The sequence below is a fragment of the Girardinichthys multiradiatus genome, chromosome 2 (genome assembly GCF_021462225.1).
Source record: "Girardinichthys multiradiatus isolate DD_20200921_A chromosome 2, DD_fGirMul_XY1, whole genome shotgun sequence".
Classification (NCBI taxonomy): Eukaryota; Metazoa; Chordata; class Actinopteri; order Cyprinodontiformes; family Goodeidae; genus Girardinichthys; species Girardinichthys multiradiatus.
The window spans coordinates 27,494,510-27,522,145 of NC_061795.1; the positions used below are offsets into that span (position 1 = coordinate 27,494,510).

A 27,636-nucleotide genomic window follows, 5' to 3' on the forward strand; every position below is an offset into this window, starting at 1 on the left:
AGGCTGGTCACTCCATAGCGTTAATCTTGCTTGTCTGGAACCAAGGTGCAGTCTGCTTACTGGTGTGTTTGCAGTCGTAGCTTTATCAATCAATTAATTTCAGGGCATTTGATGGATTTAAACTGATCCATGACACCTGATATGAGATAAAAAGACCACCACCATAATATCCCTGTTTAATGATGCCTTAAACACCGTGCTTCACGATGTACTGTGGCTTTAATTTCGTTTTTGGGGGTCATCTAATAAACTGACTGTGGCCCCTAGACCTTATTTTCTTTAGTCCACCAAAAGTTCTGGCATTTTTCAATAGGTCACTGGGTTTTGGTAAACTGTCACATCTTAAACATATCCTTTTTTTCTGGGCTTTGTGGGGTCCTCTTGTGGATAGTTTGGCTTCACCTTTTAATACTTCCAGTATTGACAGGCATATATAGACATTTGTATTTTGGATTATTTCAACTAGAGTAAAACATAAGTAAAGTGGCTCTAAGACATGAAAACAACAAGAGACAAAAAACAGAAAAATAAAATGTTCAAATATAGGATGTATTTTTATTGAAAAATATTTTTTTAATTGAAAGGCAAACCAGGAAGTTTTTTCTTAAAAAAGCATCTATCTATTTTGAAGCTGTATGGATTAGGAGTCCAATATGTACAAATAGCATATGTTAGGTTTTAGCACATCTTTCCATCTCTGATGAAATCACCTCTGATTCTCACCATCCTAAAATAGGTCTGTGAAGCCAGACATCTGATGAACCTGTTATTTTAAAAATAGACCCTCCAGTCTAGCAGTGGAATAATCAACTGCAAACTAAAATTAAGATTAAGACTAAGATTTTAATTGTGTTCTGAGAAACTTATTGTTAATTTGATTTTTTCTGAGATCCTGTTAGGAAATTATTGATCTGTTTTCTATTGCCAATTTCTTCAGCATGACAATCCAAAATGGGAAAACTGTTCATAACTTCTATGTGTCCTTTTGCCAGATGTATAAATAGTCCCGGAGCTAAACACCAGCCTGATAAGTAAAAATCTCACAATGCACACAGAAGAAAAGGTTATATTTAGCATGGTAGGGAGGAAGAGCAGCAGCTGCAATGTAAGATTTCTGAAAATGGAAAGTTCTCCCAGGGGTGACAGTGTTTAAATTATTTATTTCCTCCTTTAATATACCTCAGATGACAGCATTGTTGGACTAAAGATATGAGGATCACTGACGTCTCTGTGGCTCATGGAGCTAATGAAGGTGTCTGAAGCTGTGAGCTTTGGCCTTGGCTTAATTCTTGGTCCAATCCTCTGCACACAGCAGCTCAGGGCAATATTCAACTTACTTCAAATCTTAAATTAGTTTTCCTTTTAGGAGCTGAATATCTATGTACAGAAAACTTGATACATCTCTCAAATGTCCTTTATAATTATTGCACAAATCAGGTCACACTATTTTCAGACATAAATAATATTCTAAAGACATTTATGGAGTCTAAATAAAGATAATCACAGTTCTGCTCAGACATTTACATACATGCATCATGTGCAAGTATCTCATATTAATTTGGGGCTTTTAAAGATTTATGTAAGCTTTTCATAGACACTCAAGGTTCAACTCAATTCTGGCTTGATATTTGACAGCTCTTTTTGGCAGAATTGGTGGAGTTCATTTTCAATTGGTTGACTTCCTGGCAAAGACCACAGTTTAAAGCATAATCCATTAATTTAGACAGGGCTGAGGAAATGTTGGTCCCAGAAGCTTTATTTTAGCCTTCTTAAACTATTTCAAAACCAGCATTGATGTGTGTTTGAGTTACACTTTGTTTTTCACTGGCTAGCTGTCTATTTGGGGTAATGTAAAAAACACTTTAAAAGAAATCCTCCAGACCTATACCAATGGTTTTTTGATGGCTACAAAAAGTGAGCGACTGAGGTGCAGTTTGCTGAGAGACATTTAACCCAATATCAGAAGGTATATCTATCTATCTATCTATCTATCTATCTATCTATCTATCTATCTATCTATCTATCTATCTATCTATCTATCTATCTATCTATCTATCTATCTATCTATCTATCTATCTATCTATCTATCTATCTATCTATCTATCTATCTATCTATCTATCTATCTATCTATCTATCTATCTATCTATCTATCTATCTATCTATCTATCTATCTATCTATCTATCTATCTATCTATCTATCTATCTATCTATCTATCTATCTATCTATCTATCTATCTATCTATCTATCTATCTATCTATCTATCTATCTATCTATCTATCTATCTATCTATCTATCTATCTATCTATCTATCTATCTATCTATCTATCTATCTATCTATCTATCTATCTATCTATCTATCTATCTATCTATCTATCTATCTATCTATCTATCTATCTATCTATCTATCTATCTGTAGATATATATGTATATATATATATATATACATGTGTATATACAGTACACACCAAACGTTGTCTTTATTTTCATGACTATGAATATTGTAGCTTCACACTGAAGGCATCAAAACTATAAATTAACACATGTGGAATTATATACTGAAAAAAAAAGTGTGAAACAACTGAAAATATGTCTTATATTCTAGGTTCTTCAAAGTAGCCACCTTTTGCTTTGATTACTGCTCCACACACTCTTGGCATTCTGTTGATGAGCTTCAAGAGGTAGTCATCTGAAATGGTTTTCACTTCACAGGTGTGCCCTGTCAGGTTTAATAAGTGGAATTTCAAGTCTTATAAATGGAGTTGGGACCATCAGTTGTGTTGTGCAGGAGGTAGATACAGTACACAGCTGATAGTCCTACTGAATAGACTGTTAGAATTTGTATTTTGGCAAGAAAAAAGCAGCTAAGTAAAGAAAAACGAGTGGCCATCATTACTTTAAGAAATGAAGGTCAGTCAGTCCGAACTATTAGGAAAACTTTGAAAGTGTCCCCAAGTGCCTCAGAAATTGCAGGTTAACAGCAGCTCAGATTAGAGAACAAGTCAATGCCACACAGAGTTCTAGCAGCAGACACATCTCTAGAACAACTGTTAAGAGGAGACTGTGTGAATCAGGCCTTCGTGGTAAAATAGCTGCTAGGAAACCACTGCTGAGGACAGGCAACAAGCAGAAGAGACTTGTTTGGGCTAAAGAACACAAGAAATGGACATTAGACCAGGGTAAATCTGTCCTTTGGTCTGATGAGTCCAAGTTTTAAATCTTTGGTTCCAACCACCGTGTCTTTGTGCGGCGCAGAAGAGGTGAACAGATGGACTCTACATGCCTGGTTCCCACCGTGAAGCATGGAGGAGGAGGTGTGATGGTGTGGGGGTGCTTTGCTGGTGACACTGTTGGGGATTTATTCATAATTGAAGGCATACTGAACCAGCATGGCTACCACAGCATCTTGCAGCGGCATGCTATTCCATCCGGTTTGCATTTAGTTGGACCATCATTTATTTTTCAACAGGACAATGACCCCAAACACACCTCCAGGCTGTGTAAGGGCTATTTGACCAAGAAGGAAAGTGATGGGGTGCTGCACCAGATGACCTGGCCTCCACAGTCACTGGACCTGAACCTAATCGAAATGGTTTGGGGTGAGCTGGACCGCAGAGTGAAGGCAAAAGGACCAACAAGTGCTAAGCATCTCTGGGAACTCTTTCAAGACTGTTGGAAAACCGTTTCAGGTGACGACCTCTTGAAGCTCATCAACAGAATGTCAAGAGTGTGTGGAGCAGTAATCACAGCAAAAGGTGGCTACTTTGAAGAACCTAGAATATAAGACATATTTCAGTTGTTTCACACTTGTTTGTTCAGTATATAATTCCACATTTGTTAATTCATAGTTTTGATGCCTTCAGTGTGAAGCTAAAATATTCATAGTCATGAAAATAAAGAAAACTCTTTGAATGAGAAGGTGTGTCCAAACTTTTGGTCTGTACTGTATATATATATATATATATATATATACACTGCTCAAAATAATAAAGGGAACACTTAAGCAACACAATATAACTCCAAGTAAATCAAACTTCTGTGAAATCAAACTGTCCACTTTGGAAGCAACACTGATTGGCAATCAATTTCACATGATGTTGTGCAAATGGAAAAGACAACAGGGGGAAATCTTTGGCGATTAGCAAGACACACTCAATAAAGGAGTGGTTCTGCAGGTGGGGACCACAGACCACGTCTCAGTACCTATGCTTTCTGGCTGATGTTTTGGTCACTTTTGAATGTTGGTGGTGCTTTCACACTCATGGTAGCATGAGACGGACTCTACAACCCACACAAGTGGCTCAAGTAGTGCAGCTCATCCAGGATGGCACATCAATGCGAGCTGTGGCAAGAAGGTTTGCTGTGTCTGTCAGCGTAGTGTCCAGAGCCTGGAGGCTCTACCAGGAGACAGGCCAGTACACCAGGAGATGTGGAGGAGGCCGTAGGAGGGCAACAACCCAGCAGCAGGACCCCTACCTCCACCTTTGTGCAAGGAGGAACAGGAAGAGCACTGCCAGAGCCCTGCAAAATGACCTCCAGCGGGCCACAAATATGCATGTGTCTGCACAAACGGATAGAAACCGACTCCATGAGGATGATATGAGTGCCTGACATCCACAAATGAGGGTTGTGCTCACAGCCCAACACCATGCAGAACGCTTGGCATTTGCCAGAGAACACCAGGATTGGCAAATTCGCCACTGGTGCCCTGTGCTCTTCACAGATGAAAGCAGGTTCACACTGAGCACGTGACAGACGTGACAGAGTCTGGAGACACCGTGGAGAGCGATCTGCTGCCTGCAATATCCCTCAGCATAACCAGTTTGGCAGTGGGTCAGTAATGGTGTGGGGTGGCATTTCTTTGGAGGGTCGCATGGTCCTCCATATGCTCACCAGAGGTAGCCTGACTGCCATTAGGCACCGAGATGAGATCCTCAGACCCCTTGTGAGACCATATGCTGGTGCGGTTGGCCCTGGGTTCCTCCTAATGCAGGACAATGCTAGACCTCATGTGGCTGGAGTGTGTCAGCAGTTCCTGCAAGATGAAGGCATTGAAGCTATGGACTGGCCCGCCTGTTAACCAGACCTGAATCCGATTGAGCACATATGGGACATCATGTCTCGCTCCATCCACCAACGTCACGTTGCATCACAGACTGTCCAGGAGTTGATGGATGCTTTAGTCCAGGTCTGGGAGGAGATCCCTCAGGAGACCATCCGCCGTCTCATCAGGAGCATGCCCAGGTGTTGTAGGTAGGTCATACAGGCACGTGGAGGCCACACACAATACTGAGCCTCATTTTGACTTGTTTTAAGGACATTACATCAAAGTTGGATCAGCCTGTAGTGTGTTTTTCCACTTTAATTTTGTGTGTGACTCCAAATCCAGGCCTACATTGGTTAATAAATTAGATTTTCATTGATGATTTTTGTGTGATTTTTTTGTCAGCACATTCAACTTTGTACAGAACAAAGTATTCAATGAGAATATTTCATTTATTCAGATCCAGGATGTGTTATTTAAGTGTTCCCTTTAGGTACACCTTGCTAGTACCTGGTTGGACCCCCTTTTGCCTTCAGAACTGCCTTAATCCTTTGTGGCATAGATTCAACAAGGTACTTGAAACATTCCTGAGAGAGTTTGGTCCATATTGACATGATATCATCACACAGATGCTGCAGGTTTGTCGGCTGCACATTCATGATGCAAATCTCCCGTTCCACCACATCCCAAAGGTGCTCTATTGGATTGAGATCTGGTGACTGTGGAGGCCATTTGAGTCCAGTGAACTCATTGTCATGTTCAAGAAACCAGTCTGAGTTGATTCGTGCTTTATGACATGGCCCGTTATCCTGCTGGAAGTAACCATCAGAAGATGGGTACACTGTGGTCATAAAGGGATGGACACGGTCAGCAACAAAACTCAAGTAGGCTGTGGCGTTGACACAATGCTCAATTGATACTAAGGGGCCCAAAGTGTGCCAAGAAAATATCCCCCACACCATTACACCACCAGCCTGAACTGTTTATACAAGGCAGGATGGATCCATGCTTTCATGTTGTTACGCAAACTTCTGACCCTAGCATCTGAATGTTGCAGCAGACATCTAGATACATCAGACCAGGCAACGTTTTTCCATTCTTCTATTGTCCAATTTTGGTGACCCTGTGCGAATTGTAGCCTCAGTTTCCTGTTCTTAGCTGACAGGAGTGGCACCCGGTGTGGTCTTCTGCTGCTGTAGCCCATCCGCCTCAAGGTTCGACGTGTTGTGCATTCAGAGATGCTCTTCTGCATGCCTTGGTTGTAACGAGTGGTTATTTGAGTTACTGTTGCCTTTCTATCAGCTTGAAGCAGTCTGGCCATTCTCCTCTGACCTCTGGCATCAACAAGGCATTTGCACCCACAGAACTGCTGCTCCCTGGATATTTTCTCTTTTTCGGACCATTCTCTGTAAACCCCAGAGATGGTAGTGCGTGAAAATCCCAATAGATCGGCAGTTTCTGAAATACTCAGAACAGCCCGTCTGATGCTCGGTTTGAACTGCAGCAGATCATCGTGACCATGTCTACATGCCTAAATGCATTGAGTTGCTGTGATTGGCTGATTAGAAATTTGCGCTAAAGAGCAGTTGGACAGGTGTACCTAAAAAAGTGGCCAGTGAGTGTATATATCTGTATATATATTTATGATCCTGGTTTGAAATCAAATGCATCAGTAAAAGCCCAAAGTCCCCATGATATTTATGTCCATGATGAGCATATGTAAACTTATAACCGGAACTGTAAGTATTTTTTGCTACTGCATTTCTGTTTATTGCTTCTTGAATGTGGATGGAGAGAGATGTGTCTTTTGACTCAGTGGTAATGGTGTGTGCTGTTTCATAAAACCACCTCCATGTGTCTTGTAAACAACACATCCTGAGGGACAGGGGAGCCAATCACAGGTGAAAAATCACTGCAAGCATTGACAACTGGAATTTCTGAAACATCAGGTGTTTGGATGGTTAATAAACTGATAAGTCTCTGTCTGGGAGGGAAAAGAGCATGGTTCAAGGAAAACAAATCCACCACTTGCAAAGATTATCTCCATAAAATTCCATGAACGCTTAGCTGCCATTGGTGGTATGTTGTGGGTCTGATTTACCTGTTCCTTGCAGTGCTGAGAACATCACTGTTCTCATTAGAAACTGCCTCTGTGCTGTCTCATAGCAACCTAAAAATAGAAATGTCCATATTAGGCTGTATGGTGACGATGGCTGCTACAGGTTTTGGCCTCTTTAATTGTACACTGTAAATATACCTGGGTGTGGAAAAATATGCAGCACCTAGAAAAACTATAGAACCTTTTCACATATCGTCATGTTACAACCACAAGCTTCATTTCATTTTACTGGGATTTGCCTCTGCATTTTATGTGATAGATAAACACAAAGTAGTGCATATGTGAGAGAAAATAGAAAAAATCATACAAGATCTTTGAATTTTAATATGAGTCCAGCCTCTGTCAGTACTGTGTAGAACCACCTTTCATTGCAATCAAAACTCTTTTGGCATGTCTGTAGCAGCTTTGCGAATACAATGTTTGGCTCATTCGTTTTTTGCAAAATGGTTTTCAGTTTGACCATGGCATTCTAACCTATTAACATCCACTGATCTAAACAATGTCATACCACTGGCTTGTTACTGTAAGTTTAGGTTTGTTGTCCTGCTGGAGCGTTAACATCCACTCCAGTTTCAAGTCTTTTTGCAGCCTCTGACAGGTTTACTTCGAGGATCTTATCTGCATCCATCTTATCATCAATTCTGACCAGTTTCTCCGTACTCGCTATAGAAAAGCAACCCCACAGCATAATAATGCCAACATATTTTTTTTCACTGTAGGGTTGGCTTGTTTATGCTGGAATGCACTGTATGTCATAGTGCTTTGCATGTAGGCCAAAAAGTCTAATTCTGGTCTCGTCTGATCAGAACAATTTCTTCCACATGTTTGCTGTGACAAATTGAAACAGCATCTTTTAATGGCTTTTTCTCAGCAATCTCTTTCTACTTGCCAGTCTTCCATAAAGTTCAGATTTTTGAAGTGCGGCTTTCCAATCATCAAATTCTCTACCACGAGCTGTAGATTTTCTGCAGCTCCTCCAAAGCTGCATGGCCGTCTTGGCTGCTTCTCTGACTAATGCTTTCCTTACCTGTCAATTTAGGTGCATGGCCATGTCTTGGTAGGTCTGCAGTTGTGCAATGCTCTTTTCATTTTTGCCTGATGGATTGAATAAAGCTCAGTGAGCTGTTCAATGATTGGGATATTTTTAAAAATCTAACTCTAACTCTACTTTAAACTTCTATACAACTTTCAGCCTGACTTGTCTGCTGTGCTCCTTGGTATTAATGACACTGTTTGGTCTAATGTTCTCAAAGCTCTAAGGCCTTCACAGGGAAATTGTATTTACTCTGAGGTAAAATTGCACACAGGTAAACTGTGTGATAAGATAAGGTCTGACCCTGGATTTTATTTAGGGCTATTAGAATAAAGGGAGTGTACTTTCATACAAATTCACACCACATTTTTCATATTCTGTCTTGCAAAAACCTTGAAAAACTGTGTATGATTTTTCTTATATAAAACTGGGTCCCCCATCAAAACATTTATAATGATGAATAAAGGGGCAACAATGGCTCACAAGGGTAACATAGGCCTGTTATTGTTCCCTTAGTAGCAAACAATGTAGATCGGTCCATGACGGATAAGATCTACAATGTTAATGTTTAAGCAAAAATTAACTACTATAAACTGGGGCATGAATTAATAATTTTGACATCCAGAAGCCACCACTTGGTTTTATTAAAAGCCGCCCAGAACGCTTCTCCGCGACTTCCATTCCTACAGTGTTCACTCTCGTATAATCAAAAAGAAATACATGCAGAAAAATCGCGATGTTTATAGAAGGTGGCGCTCGTTTTTTGTTTGCGTCCTGCAGATGTAAAGATCAGGACAGCGGTTTTTCATCAGACGCAGTTTATTTCGGGCGACTCTGACGTCAAGAGACAACACGTTTCATTCAACAAGCAAGAAAATAAGTTATTTATAACCCTCCGCATCTCCAGGTTGTGATCCTTGAGTGCGCAGTGAAAGGAATACTCCCCATTGGACTGATGTAGCGCGCCTCCGTTACAAAAAGCCACACAGCTCGTCATCATTTGCTCATGGTGACAGAAAGGGACGGCGCACTGTAACCTAAACTAGGACGCATCGATGGGAGCTGCCGCAGCTGGCAAAAAAGGATACCAGCAACAAACTTTGTGTTTTGAATCAAAACACCCGCTCCCCCCCCCCCCGCCCCCCATCTCTCTTAGATGGCACCGGGCACTTTGAACATGGAGAGACTCTTCTCTGAGGCAGGTATGCGCATGAAGTTGGTGTGTGAAATTGTTAAATTACAAAAATGATCGTAAATGAAGGTCAGTGAACTTTGTGTCCTCGTCTTCTGTCGCGGCCGAGTGGCAAATTAGATTAACGTCTAACGTTTCACATTCCATAAAAAAAATTTTTTCTTATACACAGGAATTAATATTTACGTTATAATTCATATATAAGATGCAGCATTGTCAGGTTATTATAAAGCGCGTCTCTGTTGCCAAGTTCATCACGACGGCTCTGACTGGGCCATCATTAAATGCCACCAGATGTTTGTGCCGCTATTTTTAAATTTAGATACAAAAACGTGACGCTAAATTGGAGTATATACACATGAAAACATATTATACACATGTATGACTCACAACAAATGCTATTTTAAAAAAAACAACAACAAAAAACATCTGCTGGTGTTTTTGCACATGTAGACATTCTCGTAATAGAATACAATCTGCTTTCTTGATAAAGTATCAGTTTTGATTATTTTTTCAACTAAATTACGCCACCTGATCGCGGATCAGTTGTTTGGAAGTCTAAATGGTTGTGTTACCATGTTCCCTACCTTAATGCATGGGGGAACTACATGTTCTATTTAAGGGCTTTCATGTGATTTGTTTTATTCAGCCTACAGAATATATTTACTGCAAGGTTTTTTCGTTATTAACTTTTATTTATGATCTTCATGTTGTATCCGACTGCCACCTGCTGGTCGTTAACATGTAGGTAAGCACTGAATAAACAAACGGCGGGATTCATGAAGTAGTTTAATCTCTACCGTTCTTTTGCAACTGTTTTGTGTCTCTCCGTTGCTTTGTCTCTGCACAAAGCAGACTGCACTAAATACATGCAGAGGGAAAGACGCCCACAGAGCCCAGCAGATGTGAGCACCTGAATTTGCATCTGGTTCCAATTGTTCTCTCCTCAGCCACAGACACAGTGGCTGAAGTTATCAAAGACATGAAGAAAACATGTTTTACTTTAACTTTTTTTTTTTTCGAGTTCCTGGACTGATGAGGCATTCCTAAAAACAACATTTGACTAAAGGAACCACGATGTGTTTTTAAAACAATAAGTGAAGCTAGACATTTTGAATAGCAGAGAAAATGGGCATTACTTTAACTGATTCATTCAAAGTGCAAAATTACAAATACAAATATGCTGTACAAACCAGTAGTTATATCAGAATAACATCAAATATCTGCACAATTACATTCTATTAATATTGCTTAATAAGTAATAGAAGGGGCTTTACTTTACTTTTGGCCCTATTTTCAGAAAGTTTTTTTAACCTCTGCATGTAAACAATTTCAGGACATTCTACAATCACAGGACTTGTATCATATATGAGCCCTGTGATTGTTTTTGTACATAAAAAGCAGCTAAATAATTTCAAATACAGTTCAGACAATTTAAGTTATTAAAATTATTTGCAAAAATAATAGTCCTCATTAGAAAAGAGGAGGAATTCTACCTTCTGCCTTTTTTACTGTATGTATAGCCAACAGGACCGCATGTCAGCATATATTCTTTTCTTCTCCTACACCAAAATTACCACCAACTTTTAGCAGCTAAAGAATTTTGATTTATTTTGCCCAATCTGCATGGCACAAACATCTCTGGTCTTTGAGAATGTGAAACTATTTGCTCTGGCTATCATTTTCATAAATATAATTAAAATGAACATACTTTTTCTAAATTCATGCCTATGGCATATGTGGGCAAACTAAGTCAGTGCAGAGAGACAATGTTTGCTTGGATGAACTATTTTAGTAGCAGCTCTGCCTTTACGTCTTGTTTTAGAATTTGAGGTAGTGGCAGATTTTGATTAATATGGCTAATTGCCCAGGGTGGCATGGCCTTTGGGGAATTGCCAGGATGATAAAACAGTCAATTGTTCCAAACAAGTTTTCTGTTGCTTATTTTGCCTTTCTGTTCAATAAGGACCAGAGTTGGTATAAAGCACTGAATGAAAATTACGCTGTACACTGGAGCTGTTTAATGAAGTTGAAATTTTTATTGCAGCTTCAGATTCAGCTTTAATTAAAGGGCAATTTCACAGTTTTTTTTTTTAAGGAATCATACATTCTTGCAAGAACCGCCACTGATTAAGTGGAGAAAAACTTGCACACATTTGGACATACAGATACAGGTCCTTCTCAAAATATTAGCATATTGTGATAAAGTTCATTATTTTCCATAATGTCATGATGAAAATTTAACATTCATATATTTTAGATTCATTGCACACTAACTGAAATATTTCAGGTCTTTTATTGTCTTAATACAGATGATTTTGGCATACAGCTCATGAAAACCCAAAATTCCTATCTCACAAAATTAGCATATCATTAAAAGGGTCTCTAAACGAGCTATGAACCTAATCATCTGAATCAACGAGTTAACTCTAAACACCTGCAAAAGATTCCTGAGGCCTTTAAAACTCCCAGCCTGGTTCATCACTCAAAACCCCAATCATGGGTAAGACTGCCGACCTGACTGCTGTCCAGAAGGCCACTATTGACACCCTCAAGCAAGAGGGTAAGACACAGAAAGAAATTTCTGAATGAATAGGCTGTTCCCAGAGTGCTGTAGCAAGGCACCTCAATGGGAAGTCTGTGGGAAGGAAAAAGTGTGGCAGAAAACGCTGCACAATAAGAAGAGGTAACCGGACCCTGAGGAAGATTGTGGAGAAGGGCCGATTCCAGACCTTGGGGGACCTGCGGAAGCAGTGGACTGAGTCTGGAGTAGAAACATCCAGAGCCACCGTGCACAGGCGTGTGCAGGAAATGGGCTACAGGTGCCGCATTCCCCAGGTCAAGCCACTTTTGAACCAGAAACAGCGGCAGAAGCGCCTGACCTGGGCTACAGAGAAGCAGCACTGGACTGTTGCTCAGTGGTCCAAAGTACTTTTTTCGGATGAAAGCAAATTCTGCATGTCATTCGGAAATCAAGGTGCCAGAGTCTGGAGGAAGACTGGGGAGAAGGAAATGCCAAAATGCCAGAAGTCCAGTGTCAAGTACCCACAGTCAGTGATGGTCTGGGGTGCCGTGTCAGCTGCTGGTGTTGGTCCACTGTGTTTTATCAAGGGCAGGGTCAATGCAGCTAGCTATCAGGAGATTTTGGAGCACTTCATGCTTCCAACTGCTGAAAAGCTTTATGGAGATGAAGATTTCATTTTTGAGCATGACCTGGCACCTGCTCACAGTGCCAAAACCACTGGTAAATGGTTTACTGACCATGGTATCACTGTGCTCAATTGGCCTGCCAACTCTCCTGACCTGAACCCCATAGAGAATCTGTGGGATATTGTGAAGAGAACGTTGAGAGACTCAAGACCCAACACTCTGGATGAGCTAAAGGCCGCTATCGAAGCATCCTGGGCCTCCATAAGACCTCAGCAGTGCCACAGGCTGATTGCCTCCATGCCACGCCGCATTGAAGCAGTCATTTCTGCAAAAGGATTCCCGACCAAGTATTGAGTGCATAACTGTACATGATTATTTGAAGGTTGACGTTTTTTGTATCAAAAACACTTTTCTTTTATTGGTCGGATGAAATATGTTAATTTTGTGAGATAGGAATTTTGGGTTTTCATGAGTTGTATGCCGAAATCATCCGTATTAAGACAATAAAAGACCTGAAATATTTCAGTTAGTGTGCAATGAATCTAAAATATATGAATGTTAAATTTTCATCATGACATTATGGAAAATAATGAACTTTATCACAATATGCTAATATTTTGAGAAGGACCTGTACTTTCATGAAAATACTTGTGAGTCTTAACTGCAAGATTTCAGGATATATGCTGAACTAATTCTACACTTTCTTTGAAGGTCTGTAAGCTGTAAGTTCAACACTGAGCACCTGCAATAGGTTGGGGAAATGGCAGACATTTTGGAGCTACGCACAGATGGAAACTCTCTCCTGAAGGCAGTGTGGCTCAGACGCTTAAGACTCACCAGGCTCCTGCTGGAAGGAGGTGCATACATCAATGAGAGCAATGAACGCGGAGAGACGCCCCTCATGGTGGCATGCATGTCCACACACTCCGACCCACAAAGCGTGAGCAAGTCGAAGCTTGTCAAATATCTGCTGGATAACCAAGCAGACCCCAACATACAGGACAAGGCGGGCAGGACGGCCCTAATGCACGCCTGCATCCATAAGGCCGGACACGAAGTGGTGGATCACCTGCTGAGCAACAGTGCTGATCCCAGTCTGGAGGACAGGAGCGGGGCCTCGGCTCTGGTCTATGCCATCAACGCAGACGAAAAGGAGACATTAAAATTACTTTTGGATGCATGCAAAGCTAAAGGAAAGGAAGTAATCATAATCACTACAGACAAATCACCATCTGGCACTAAAACCACCAAGCAGTATCTAAATGTGCCCCCATCGCCAGAGCTGGTGGAGAGGTCATCTCCAGAATACTGCGCCTCTCCCTCTGACATCAATGTCACTGCATCTCCCACATCTGAGCAGGAGCAACAAAACACAGTCTTCAGCTTCCAGACGAAGCTCAAAACGTCTGTCGCAGCAGCAAAGCTCACAAACGGGCCCTCGTCTCCAACTCGCCGCCCCGCGAACCCCAAGCGTGCACGTTTGCCTCAGCTGAAGCGGCTGCAATCAGAGCCCTGGGGACTGATTGCTCCCTCGGTCCTTGCTGCAGCTGCTGCCCATGAGGAGAGCAAGACTGCCAGCTCTGATGAGGATGTTGTTGCTGGGGTAAACGGACTCTCTCTGAGTAAGAGATCCGCTTTGTCCCGACAGAGCAGCGTGGATGGGAAGGACAGCCTATTCCCACCGGTGGGTGACCAGCTGTGCAAAATGACAACCTCATTATCAGTTCCTCCAACATCTAAGCCGTCATACGAAAGATCTCTTGGACAGCACCAGCCGCTGGCTCGGCGCAGTACCGTGCCCACAGAGCAGGAGAACGGCAGCAGCTGCAGTGGACAAGTCAGCCTCAGAGATACGTTGTACAGGAGACGTCTGGGTAACGATCACTATGACTCAGACTCACAGCTCTACTCAGACTCGGCCATGTTGGACCCTCCTAAAGTCCCAGCGGAGCGAAGGAAACTAAACACCTCTCCACTTGCAATGCTCACCAGTTCCCGAGAATCTCTTGACAGCAATGCCAGCACCTCCTCTCCGAGCACGGCACGTAGGCGTCCACCTGGCCTCCTGGAGAGGAGGGGCTCTGGCACACTACTATTAGACTACATCTCTCACACTAGGCCTGGCCACCTGCCGCCTCTCAATGTCAACCCGAACCCACCCATTCCTGATATTGGGGCTGGTAACAAGCCCTCTTCACCTCTTTCAACAGGCATTAAATCTATAGCCCCAGTAGCACCAAGCACACCAAAGACAGGAGGTCTTAAGTCGAAGAAGAAACTTGTGAGAAGGCACTCTATGCAAGTGGAGCAGATGAAACAACTTTATGATTTTGAGGAGCCTCCTCATTAGTTATGGCATTAATGCAGCAAAGGGGTAGTAGACATGAAAGCACCCTATAATGGCAGGAAGTACATCCATAGGGTCTGCTGTGTGTACACACAGCTGTCTCGATGTTGAATAATGTATAATTTCTAACAAATATATCTACATAAATATACTCTGCTCAATAAAATAAAGGGAACACTCAAATAACACATCCTAGATCTGAATGAATGAAATATTCTCATTGAATACTTTGTTCTGTACAAAGTTGAATGTGCTGACGACAAAATCACACAAAAATCATCAATGGAAATTTAATTTATTAACCAATGTAGGCCTGGATTTGGAGTCACACACAAAATTAAAGTGGAAAAACACACTACAGGCTGATCCAACTTTGATGTAATGTCCTTAAAACAAGTCAAAATGAGGCTCAGTATTGTGTGTGGCCTCCATGTACCTGTATGACCTACCTACAACGCCTGGGCATGCTCCTGATGAGACAGCAGATGGTCTCCTGAGGGATCTCCTCCCAGACCTGGACTAAAGCATCCGCCAAGTCCTGAACAGTCTGTGGTGCAACGTGATGTTGGTGGATGGAGCGAGACATGATGTCCCATATGTGCTCAATCGGATTCAGGTCTGGTTAACAGGCGGGCCAGTCCATAGCTTCAATGTCTTCATCTTGCAAGAACTGCTGACACACTCCAGCCACATGAGGTCTAGCATTGTCCTGCATTAGGAGAAACCCAGGGCCAACCGCACCAGCATATGGTCTCACAAGGGGTCTGAGGATCTCATCTCGGTGCCTAATGGCAGTCAGGCTACCTCTGGTGAGCATATGGAGGACCATGCAGCCCTCCAAAGAAATGCCACCCCACACCATTACTGACCCACTGCCAAACTGGTTATGCTGAGGGATATTGCAGGCAGCAGATCGCTCTCCACGGTGTCTCCAGACTCTGTCACGTCTGTCACGTGCTCAGTGTGAACCTGCTTTCATCTGTGAAGAGCACAGGGTGCCAGTGGCGAATTTGCCAATCCTAGTGTTCTCTGGCAAATGCCAAGCGTCCTGCACGGTGTTGGGCTGTGAGAACAACCCCCATTTGTGGACATCGGGCCCTCATACCATCCTCATGGAGTTGGTTTCTAACCATTTGTGCAGACACATGCACATTTGTGGCCTGCTGGAGGTCCTTTTGCAGAGCTCTGGCAGTGCTCCTCCTGTTCCTCCTTGCACAAAGGCGGAGGTAGGGGTCCTGCTGCTGGGTTGTTGCCTCCTCCACATCTCCTGGTGTACTGGTCTGTCTCCTGGTAGAGCCTCCAGGCTCTGGACACTACGCTGACAGACACAGCAAACCTTCTTGCCACAGCTCGCATTGATGTGCCATCCTGGATGAGCTGCACTACCTGAGCCACTTTTGTGGGTTGTAGAGTCCGTCTCATGCTACCACGAGTGTGAAAGCACCACCAACATTCAAAAGTGACCAAAACATCAGCCAGAAAGCAAAGGTACTGAGACGTGGTCTGTGGTCCCCACCTGCAGAACCACTCCTTTATTGAGTGTTTCTTGCTAATCGCCAAAGATTTCCCCCTGTTGTCTTTTCCATTTGAACAACATCATGTGAAATTGATTGTCAATCAGTGTTGCTTCCAAAGTGGACAGTTTGATTTCACAGAAGTTTGATTTACTTGGAGTTATATTGTGTTGTTTAAGTGTTCCCTTTATTTTTTTCAGCAGTGTATATCGAAACTAAGCAATATAGCGATTTCTTTGCTGTTACACCCAGCTTAAGGATTATTGTCTTTAAACTTTACAAGATCTCCTGTATATGTATTACTTTTGAATGTAAACGCCAAGACGTGGTACCTCTTTCTCTAAATTTTCTTTTACATGATTGTGTAATTTGTAGGGAACATAACAGGGTTCATTTGTAGCCAGCAGGCCACTTGGGTGCACTTTGTGCATATGAAATTAGCACCATTAATGGACTTTCTCTGGAAAAGACAAAGGAGTGATGCACTTCCCTGAGATGTAGCTTTGAGTGGGATAAAACCTGACTGTAGCAATTTTGTAAGTGCCTTCAAGAGAAAGAAACAAAAAAGAGGAATGAACAGATATGTTTATTATATGAAGGCAGTTTATGTTCATGAACTTAAACGGATAGTTCAGAATTTTTGAAGCGGGATTCTACTAGAAGAATGGAAGTAGTCATTATCCTTACTGCAGCTGATACCTCTCTAGATGTGTTCATTTAGTGCAAATCCAGCTTATTAGATCTAAGAGGCTGAAGCTAAGAGTTAATGCTATGAGAAGCTAAAATGTAAGCAATGCTCTTATAACAACTCCAAAGGCCAAATAGTCATAGCAAATCATATTTGATCAACTTTTAAACAACCATAAAGTTTGCATTGGGCAGCTATTTTCAAAGAAGCCTATGTTAATGTACAAAGAAAATGGAAGCCGGAGGTGGTGCGCCACCATTTATCTCTTTGTGTGAAACACATACCGATAACACGTGAATCATTGAGTGTGAGAGAAAACTAAGACTGTGTAAAAAGTGATTAAAACTGTGTTCTTGGAAGCCTCTAAACTGACCAGCTTCCCAGGTCTTACTGAAGAAAAACCTCCCCGCAGTATGTTGGTGCCCCCACCACACTCTTTTACAGTGGAGGGTCGTGTATTACAGGGTTAATGTACCACTCATAGCGTTACATTGCAAGAAGATGTATAGTTCAACAATTCACTTCTTCTTTGCCACTCTTCAATAAAAAAAAAAACATTCACTTGAAAGCTGTAATATTTTTACTTCTCACACCATTTTACTTTTCTATCAGTTACTCTGACCTGACCCCATTAGTTCTTCCGTTCATAGTACATGTTTCAAACAGGAGGATCATTAGTGGTGGACCGCCTCCAACCTTCATTTCTCTTGTAAATAATCATTACGTTCTCTGCAAATATCTGCCCAATGCAAACATGGCAACAGTTTAACGGTTAATAAAATAGTCTTTGCAAAAACCGATATAGCATTTTGGAGATTGGAGTTGTTTTGTGACATTATTTGTTAGCTTAGGGTCAGCATTCAGAGGCAACCAATCTGAATATAGACAAAATGAAGATTTAGGTAAGATATTTAGTGCTTATAACGTTTTACAGAATCTCACTTTAAAAATACTGAACTGCCCTTTAACAATGTATACATTGTTCATTTGACATAAAACAAAATAAAGACAAAGGATGAGTAAACCCAATGTTAATCAACATCCTGCCTTATGGGCAAGACAATGGGCTGTGATGTTTAAAAGCACTTTAATGCCCATGAGAAAAAAATGAAAATGTCACGATTAGCAGTGTTAAAAAAAGGCTTATGAAAGTACGTCTTGTAAAAGTGGATAACATATGAGCTCCCAGTCAATGCAGACGATGGTAAAAATGTAATTTAATGACAGTTTAACGATCGTTCAGCTTCCATGTCTCTTACCTGTGAAGCAGTGCTTCTTTTTAAAAAGAGAAAATACAACATAGTTGAATGGATAGTATTTTTGCAAGTAGTTTGTTGTACATTCTAAATAAATGTCTATCAAACATGAATTCCTGTGTTTTGCTTGTTATCTTATTTGTGAGAGTCACACTGATCCTCGCCAGAAAGAACACCAGTTCATTATTGGGGTTGCTTTGCGATCCCATCGGTGCTGTGAAGACAACGACAGCCATCGCCACCATCATTCGCGTCACTGTGACGGTGTCAGACCCACCATGGAGGCACTCAGATCCCACAGCTTCTTGGCAGCTTCATCATCACGTCCCTGAGGGGCAGTTGCTTTACGGGCACAGTCGCTGCAGTAATCAGGGAAAGAATTGGATGTTAAACACATGACTTGATTCACACAAGTACACACGAGTCAGTTGATCACTCCACAATAAATGAAAACAATTGGCAACCGGGCAGTAATTTACAGAGTAATAAAGCAATATTTGTCCAAGATAATGATGGTTATTCAGCTGGCTGCTAAAGAGACATTGTACATTTAATAAGTAAATGTATCATTGTCAGCAGGACAGTTCTTCCTTCCCTCACAATCCAAGATGCAATCAATATTTTCTTTTTGTTTACTCCATTAGGAAGGTTGTTGAGTTTATTAGATTTATACAAGTTGGGGGTAAAAACACATTAATGAGGAGCTGGGGCCTTTTTAATTTTGCAGAGAGCAAAATAAACACAAACAGCTATTAATGAACTGCAAATGTGTTATGTTTAAATAATAAAAGCAAATGCCTGTTTTAAAGTCAGAAGTTTGGTTATTGTATTATATTTAATTACATTTTATTGCCTTGCTAAAGTATTCATACGCCATGAATACAACCACAAATATCAAAGCAGTTTATCTGGCTTTTTTGTGATGGGCAAACAGAAAGCAGTGCATCAGGGTGAAGGGGATTTCAAAATCTTTATTTTTTTTTTATTACAAATTAAACTAGAAACATTTTTATTGTGCATTTGTATTCCCTCCTCCTGAGTGAATACTTTCTAGAATCTCTTTCCACTGTAATTACAGCAGCTAGTCTTTTGGGGTGTATCTCTACCAGGTTTGCCATGCCTGTCAGTTTAGGTCATGGGGTCTGCAACCTTTACAACACAAAGACCATTTTTTCCCCCAATCCAGCTAAATAAAACTAAATTAGAGGAGCAAATGTTATATGACCTTTTCAAAAAGGGCAACTTAATAATTTTTTGTAAATGTCTACCACAGAACATTGGTTGTCATTTTGAAAGAACCATCATTTCATTTCTAATTTCAGATTTTAAAACAAAGATAAACATAAAACTTTTGTTTGAATGTGTATCATTCTCCTTCCACTTCACAGTTATGTGCTGCTTTGGTCTATCACTAAGAATCCAAATAAAATGTCTTAAAATTGGTGGTTGCAATGTGGAAAAAATGTGGTTAGCAAAATAACAGTTTTGTAAAATACTTACAAAATGTATTATATGATATTTATTTTCACCAGTATAGAGTTATTGCCTTTAAACGAGAATCAAGAATTCCCTTCTACAGTTGTGTCTTGTCTACTTTGTTTTACATCAGTGTGAGTGTGTCTACTTCCGTAATATCTGCATAATGTGAAGGAGCTTTTCTTATAGGTACTTATCAACCGCCTTTGTAATGTGTTTCACTTTTACAGGGTCTTTAAATGCATTGCAGATAATTGCTGTGGTTTTCCAGCCCACAGCTTTGCTCTTATCAACTCAGCAAGCAGCTATTTTATGCTAAGAAAGTTCTGCAGAACCCATTGTACCTGACCCAGAAAGCGCTGCTTAGGTGACACACAACGTTAGCAACCAGATGATCATAGAGCAGCATTTAATGTCAGGAAAAGGTGTAAATGTCCCTCGGGAGTCAGCAGAGTTAAAAGGACCGGGAATATGGTGTGAAATTCATCATGACAAGGCTCATAATTCTAAATGAAGGTTAATGTTGCTCTGGGTCTGCTGTGTTTGATTAAAAGCATGGCGGATCTGGACATTAGGATGACCGAAAACATCATAACTGATCCGAATCATATCTAAGAACTTTTCACAGAGACATTAGTGAATTGATTGTCGGTTTTACAGAAATTTCAATAACTGATCGCAGATTAGTATGTCAGTGCCAAAGCAATCAGTCTCAATATGCTACTGCACATAAAATCAAACACAGAACCAAGCAGATATTCTGTGGCATAATGTGCAGAGGAAAAGTTATAGAAAAATCTCTGCCATGCAATATTGCCATGTGCTTGCTCAAGATGAGGGATTGCTGTAAAGTCAGTAAAAATCGGCAAAACTTTCCAAGACAGAAACATTTCTACCGATTGGCATTAAAAATCAATCATATTTGAATTTTTTTAGTATGATCAGGTTCAGTCAGATGAATTTGATTATGTATTTCTGATATGAATTGGACCTGTTCGTCTTGTGATATGCCTTGAGATGATGTTTTTTTTGTGTGTGAATTGGCACTAAAGAAAAAGTTCTGTGTTTTAGCATCTTTATCCCACAAAGTTTGGCACATTTTCCCATCATAACTTTTTTCCCCAACTCATCTTGACAAAAAAATGCTTAAACTCACACAGAAAATGGGAAATTTTAGAGTCACTCTTGGCTTACTCCAGGATACTTTAAGTTTTACTAAAGCAACTGTTGTATTTTCTTTATTGTGTTCTTCAGATCTCAACAGAATGAAAATGTTTTTTTCAGCAGTAGGACTGAAGCTTTTTATTCAGATTAGCTGAATATGTTTTCTGCATCCATCTTTCCTTCTGCGCAAAACCAGCAGCCTGCTGGCCATGCAGCATACAAGGCTAAAACACTGAAGGAAAGACGGCATTTGTAACAGCGGGCTTCAGACTGAAACTGTCTCCCTTTAAGCTGGACTGGTTGCCACTTAGAAAAAAAATTTCTTTTTAACTTTTCTGGGTGGCAATTATTTGCTTTATTGGTTGCTTTTGTTGTTTTTGTCTTATTGCGAAGGACTTCACTTGAAGAATGCTATATACATTCTTTTTACATAATTGCTGCCATAATGACGCTGCCACAATCACTTATTTCTGTAAGGATCACATTAGTAACGTCAATGCTGCTTTTCCCCTAAATACAACTGGAAACTGTTGCTAAATACTCCAGCGTTTGTTTCTTGATATGAAAGGCATTTTAACCCTACAAAATCCCCGCTGTTCTTTCACGCAAACTTGGGAAGTCTGTCGCTCTTTTCAAACTTCAAACTAAATTAATAAACATACATATGTTTAGTAACTAAATGATGCAGAGATTAAATCCTGCTCAACGACTGAAGCTTCTCAAGCTCCTTGGCAACTAAAACAAGTGAGATGTATCAAACTGAATGTAATCACAAAGGCTCTAAACACTTCTTTAAACATAGTTTTTCTGTTTTTACTTTGCTACTGAGTTTGAAATATATTGGAAATGTGAAAAACTTTGGAGGGGTCTGAATTTTGGGAAGGATTCTGGGATTAAATTCTGTTGTCTAAATCAAACATAAGACACAGATTGATGCACATTGACACAGTAAAACAGTACCACAGTCTTCTGTGGACTATTCTCCCCATATCATGGATTATGGTAACAACATATTGATTTTATTAAAAGGTAATGTAGCATTCCTGTAAAAATCTTGTAAAAGCCTTGCATATAATTTATGATCTTTAACTTTTTTTGAAGTGTAGAACTGTGTGGGTCAACTATTAAAACTATTATAGCTAATTGTTCTACATAAACGAGCCATTTTAATTGAAATAAAATTTGCGTTATCCTCACAAAAATGCACCTGAAGTTATACCATCATAAAATAATACAAATAACATTCAGAGCAAAATCAATGACACTTCTTGTTTGCTGTACAAAAAGCACAAGGAATGCATCAAGAGGAGATGCATTTTTATCACGGGAGTAAAAATATGTAATGGAGCAAATACAAATGTAAGAATTAGTATCTTACTTTTGGTTTTCAAAAGACTGGCCAGTAAAACTATGTTTAAAAGCTAAAACTGTAAATTCTTGTTTTCTATTGTTTTTTCCTGCTATTCTATGCCATTAGTGTAGATTAGGCATATTCATAGAGGCATTTTGCTTCTGCCTATGCCTGTTCAGTCATTGCATTATACATAGCCTTATGATTTAAAATCATTGGTTGTGACACTGTGTTTAATTACATTATTTAATAAATATGCATTAAATCCCATACCATTCATTACAGGCTGGGGCAATATTGAGTTTACCTGTAGTAAAATCCACTCTCGTTTTGCAGGTTTTCCTCCACAGCACAGTAGATGGTGGTCTGTGCGCCCTCTGTGGGATTCTTAATGATGAAGCTGAATGGTTTGTATAACACTCTCTTCCACAGGGGTATGGTGGGCAAAAAGTGTCGTCCAAGCTCAGTGCGAATAACTCCAGGGTGGAGGCTGTATGTTGTTACCCCGGTACCTAAATAAAGACACCATGTTAAACATGATGCTATCGTTGTATTTACAGCATCCCTGGTGAAGATTTGGGAAAAGAAATTGAACCTTTTATTATTGTAGCATACTCTCCCACTGATAAAAATGAGCAAATCCAGGCTTTCATTTGAGTACAAATTATTCAGAGGAAAAAAATTATTGATTTTAAACAGAATCTGTGATTATTGGGACTAAACAAAGTTCCAATAAAATAAATGTAAATATTTTCATTATTAGAAGATTTTATTTTTAGAAGTTGATCAGAACTTTAGCTGCTTTTAGTTAGTATTACAAAACTTTGGATTAAGTTTTATAAACGGAGGGAGTCAAGCATTTCAAATTTTGTCTTTAATAAAATCAGACTACAAGTCATTTGCTGCTAACTTTAATTCCAATAAATACATTTTAAAACTGGTATCTGTTTACAGCCATCTGTGAAGAAAGAGGGAGTAAATCCTTAAGTCAAGGTAATATTCTGGAATTTTGAAATGTTTATGTTTTGAGGCACAAATAAAAACAACCACATCCTCTGTGGACCCTTAACAGCAGTTAAAGTAAGAGAAAACATCCTGCTGCTGCTGCTGCTCTTTGTGATGTGGGTAACAATTCTTTGGGACATATTTCTCAGGCTTTAATTATTAAACGCATGTGAAAGTAACTAGGTTTTACAGAGTAAATAGTGTGAAATGATCACAGGTTATGGCCAGAACCGTGGGCTTTAATCCTGACCACAGCTGTGTCTCCTCTCCTCTGGAAAAATACAGTGTAAAAGAAACTTAGAGGACTGTAAGCTTCAGGGGAAAAATATTGCAGGTCTCAGATGAAATGTGCTTTAGCAGTTCATGTTAGTCTTGTATTAAATAGACCGATAAGTACAGTGAAGGATCTTTGATGCTATTGGCCCGTTTTCTCATCAGAAACCCCTGGTAACCTTGTTGGAGTGCATGATTGTAGAAATGGGTTGAAAACCAACAGGGACCCTGTTGTCGGGTGCCAATTGTGGCATCAGGAGTTTTGTAAAGCAATAAAAATTAATTAAATTAATTAAAAAGTTAATAACAGTGATCATATATAGCATTTTTCATAACAAATTAAATGTAGAGAAAGTAAAAGCTGAATGTTGGTAAATTATCAGTGTGATATTATGTTACTGCAATTAAGAGTTTATTTTATAGCTTTTTAAGCATCTTTGCATTGTGTGCCAAAGTGTGGGGGTCACTGTATGTTACAACAGTAATCTGAAAACGCAGACAACATTCTTTTTATCGTAAGTGAAAGAAGAATTTAGTACCTTGTAACCTTTTGGCCAGCTCTCTAGTAAAGAGGACATTGGCGAGTTTACTTTGAGAGTAGCTTCTCCAAGGATTATAATTTATCTCCTGATTTATATCATCAAAGTTGATTTGACCTGTCAAATAAAGAGAGGACATCCATATTTAAAGAGCTGTAAAGATGTTAAACCAAAAAGAACCGTCCAATGTGAAACAAACAGGAGAAAAAAAAACTGCACCTCTTTCATGTGCTAAACTGGAGACATTGACGATGCGGCATGGTGCTGACTGCTTTAGGAGATCCAACAGGCAATTCGTTAGAAGGAAATGACCCAGATGATTAACGCCAAACTGCAAATCAAAGCCATCTTCAGTCTTCCATTGTGGGCAGCACATAACGCCTAGAGATAAGAACACGGGTTCATTTATTTCACCGCAGAGACCGTCTGACATCTGCTGAACATGAAATGCCATATCATCAAGGGTCATGTCTGATTCATTAGCCACCTGCATTATTGATGAGAACATCCAGACGCGCTTCATTTGCAGCAACGTCTTTTGCAAACAGGCGCACCGACTGCAGAGAAGCCAAGTCTAACTTTTTGACGACCACGTTATCATTCCCACTTTTCTTTTTAATTTCCTCTGCAGCGTTGTTAGCTCTGTCCATGTCTCTGCAGGCCAGGATTACCCTCGCACCTGTTACCCAGAAGCACAAGCTGTTAGGTTTTGACAGAACTGTGTCTTTCCCACAATAAATAAAACCAAGGAAAAACATCAACCTCTTCTGGCCAGGTCAACGGCGGTCTCTTTGCCGATTCCAGTGTTGGCTCCGGTGATCAGTACGATTTTTCCATCTAACCTGGCTTTGCTGTGACACACTCCCCCAGCCATCCATTTCTTCAATCCAAACAAACCCACTCCTGTAAAACAATGTCCAGATAGTTACTAAAACAAATCAAAAAACACTCCATCCTTTACTACTTCCTTCAAAATCTGAGATGTACATACTAAGCTTGCTATGCCTTTATTTGGGAAAGCCCACATAATAGGTTTATTCACAATATCCGAGCTAACTGCAGGCACACCTGCGGATCTATTTAAAGGCAGCGCATCAAACACATTGCTTTTCTTGTGTGACATCACGAGAAAACCTAAAAAACGAGTCCCGTACTGTCATGGCTGAAAGGCCACTCAGAGGGGAAGAAGTCATTACTCCAAAACCCACAAAAACGCCAATTACATTTTGCAAATGCACACAGGGGTAAACACCTTAATTATGAACACATGCCATGTGGTCTGAAAATTAAAATTGAAGCGTTTGACCATAATGACTATCGTTACATTTGGACGAAAAAGGCTGAAGATTGCAAGCCTGAGAACCACATAGTAACAGCAAAATACGAGGGTGTAGGGCAGCAATATGGTCTGTGGGTCTCTTGCTACAGGAGCACTACTACTGGTGCACTTGAAAAAACAGATAATGTCACAAGGAAACAACTTTATGTGGAAATATAAAAGCAGCATCTCAAAAAAACTGGTTAAATTTGTCTTCATAAATGGGGATAGACCCTAAATTAAACTGTTACAAAGTGGCTTAAGGAGAACAAAGTTATGTATGGAAATGTCTGGTGTCCACCAACATTTTTAAGGTTCTGTCTTCTCATACTCGACATGTAGCCCGTTGACCTCTTACCTTAGCAAAATAGGACAGCTTGCATTTTCAATGAATACTAACAACAAGAGAGAAAGCTGCCATAACTATTGTCTCATTAACACAATATAAAGAGTGAGTAGGTGTTTAATTACTGACCCGGTTGTAACTGCTTTATTTTATTTGCTGTGCGTCTTTTTACTCCACGCTCTATGATAGCATTTATTTCGAATTTTGCTCCTGAATACATTTTAAAAAAATAAAATTGTACTTGTCTTTGCTCTAGCTAGTGTGAGTGAACATAGAAATCCAAAAATCTTAGGCACAAAATTAAATTGAATTTATTAAGGCGGATAACCGAAATACAGTTTTTAGGGCCAAGCCTAGAAAATGATTATTCATGTTTAAGTTTATGCATTTGGCAGATACTTTTATCCAGATCGACTTACAAATTAGGATATAAAAATGCAGTTAATAACAAAGCTAATAGTAAGCTACCCAAAAGGAAGACCACTATTCGGGTTCTGGCAGATGTGACAGGGGTGACAGTGTAGAAATAGAGTGAGTAGAACATAAGGGGATGTGGAGAAAAAATAATGAAGTAGGGGGGTAGAGATGGATGCTAGGGTAGGAGAGGATCTGTAAGGTGTTGGTTCTTCAAGAGTTTTTTTTAAGGTTTTGTGGTGTTGCTAGATAAAGCATTCCTCCATCGCGGGACGACACATGAAAAGAACATACACAAAACTATAAACATGGACGATCATGGTAAACATGCATGGAATAAGCCTACTATTTTAACGGTTGTCCAGAAGTGCTTAAAGAAACTATCTATTTAAAATCGCTCCATTTCTCCTTGCTCTTATGTAATAAGCCAATTACAAAACCGCAAAAAGCCTAAATAACGTGCTGATGGGTGTGACTAGGTCCGCACCATTTACCAGCCGATGGGTGCGCCGGGAGGGCGGGGACTAAACTTTTTTTTTTTACAGATCAGTGTGTATTAGCATGGTTGGATACTATAAATATAACAAGATTATCTATATTTGGTTTAAAGTGAATTTAGTCAGCGCCTAACTCTGCAACATATGATAAAAGTCAGACTATGCAGTGATTAACCAGTGATATCTGGACATTTGTATTCCAGTTTTGTACATTTATATTTTCAACTATTTTGTCATATAATAAACAAACAGCTCTAACAGGTCTCTCATTTTAGCAAAAGTGTTTGCCCTCCTTAAAGAGGAAAATCCCACCCTCGTCGCCGGGTCATCCGCCGGCTGACTGTCAAGGAACAAACCAACTGTTAAGAAAACGTCCTCTAAGTGTGGTTGGTTTTCCCATATTTATTTGGTGTACCATGCTATACATTTATATATGAAAAATGAAATATTGTTCGCCTGTTAAGCTACAAGCCACGTAAACCTATTTATTTCAATAAATGTTCCTTACTAAAACATTACAGATGCGACACGATTTAATGTGATTCACAAGTGAGTGGTTTATTTAAAACCATTTCCTCCGCTTGTTTCTTCTAAAAACTCAGGACGCCGGTGGCTACATTACCTGTAAGTGTGACCACCGCAATAGTTTTGGGGTACTGGAGAAAAAATAACCTTGTAGCTGTGACGGCCTGCATTGCTTAAGGGTCGCTGCACTCCTACGGATAAAAAAAAACAAACAACTGGCTCCGTTCAACACAGCAGTTTCAGCAGCGCAAGCTGAGCAGCTCCGACTTCTGAGGTTACTCAGACATACGGATACGAAATAACTACAAGAAAAACTCGTCTGCTGCTCAGAGCTACGTAACACACGCGCCGGAAGTACCGCCCACTGCCACACTAAAGAGGAAGCT

General features: G+C 40.1%; 2 protein-coding genes across 2 annotated transcripts; one reads left to right on the forward strand and one right to left on the reverse strand.

Annotated features, from left to right (window-relative positions):
- Positions 1-9,076: 9,076 nt before the first annotated feature.
- Positions 9,077-15,139, forward strand: ankrd34c (ankyrin repeat domain 34C). Its single transcript, XM_047352007.1, has 2 exons — positions 9,077-9,397; positions 13,249-15,139. The coding sequence occupies exon 2, from the start codon at positions 13,298-13,300 to the stop codon at positions 14,885-14,887; it is 1,590 nt and encodes a 529-aa protein (XP_047207963.1). The 5' UTR covers positions 9,077-9,397; positions 13,249-13,297; the 3' UTR covers positions 14,888-15,139.
- A 1,826-nt stretch (positions 15,140-16,965) lies between these two features.
- Positions 16,966-27,613, reverse strand: LOC124860947 (retinol dehydrogenase 12-like). Its single transcript, XM_047354562.1, has 7 exons — positions 27,348-27,613; positions 24,913-25,053; positions 24,638-24,829; positions 24,370-24,531; positions 24,151-24,267; positions 22,641-22,845; positions 16,966-18,701 (listed from the first exon to the last, which is right to left on the reverse strand). The coding sequence occupies exons 1-7, from the start codon at positions 27,418-27,420 to the stop codon at positions 18,596-18,598; spliced, it is 996 nt and encodes a 331-aa protein (XP_047210518.1). The 5' UTR covers positions 27,421-27,613; the 3' UTR covers positions 16,966-18,595.
- Between the last annotated feature and the right edge of the window lie 23 nt (positions 27,614-27,636).

Excerpts from the sequence above, each read along its gene's own strand:
- LOC124860947 (XM_047354562.1), bottom strand. The coding sequence starts at position 27,420 with ATGCAGGCCGTCACAGCTACAAGGTTATTTTTTCTCCAGTACCCCAAA. Across the intron at positions 25,054-27,347 it reads TGCGGTGGTCACACTTACAG|GAGTGGGTTTGTTTGGATTG; the intron begins GTAATGTAGCCA and ends ATTGTTTTACAG. Across the intron at positions 24,830-24,912 it reads CGTTGACCTGGCCAGAAGAG|GTGCGAGGGTAATCCTGGCC; the intron begins GTTGATGTTTTT and ends TCTGGGTAACAG.
- ankrd34c (XM_047352007.1), top strand. The coding sequence starts at position 13,298 with ATGGCAGACATTTTGGAGCTACGCACAGATGGAAACTCTCTCCTGAAG.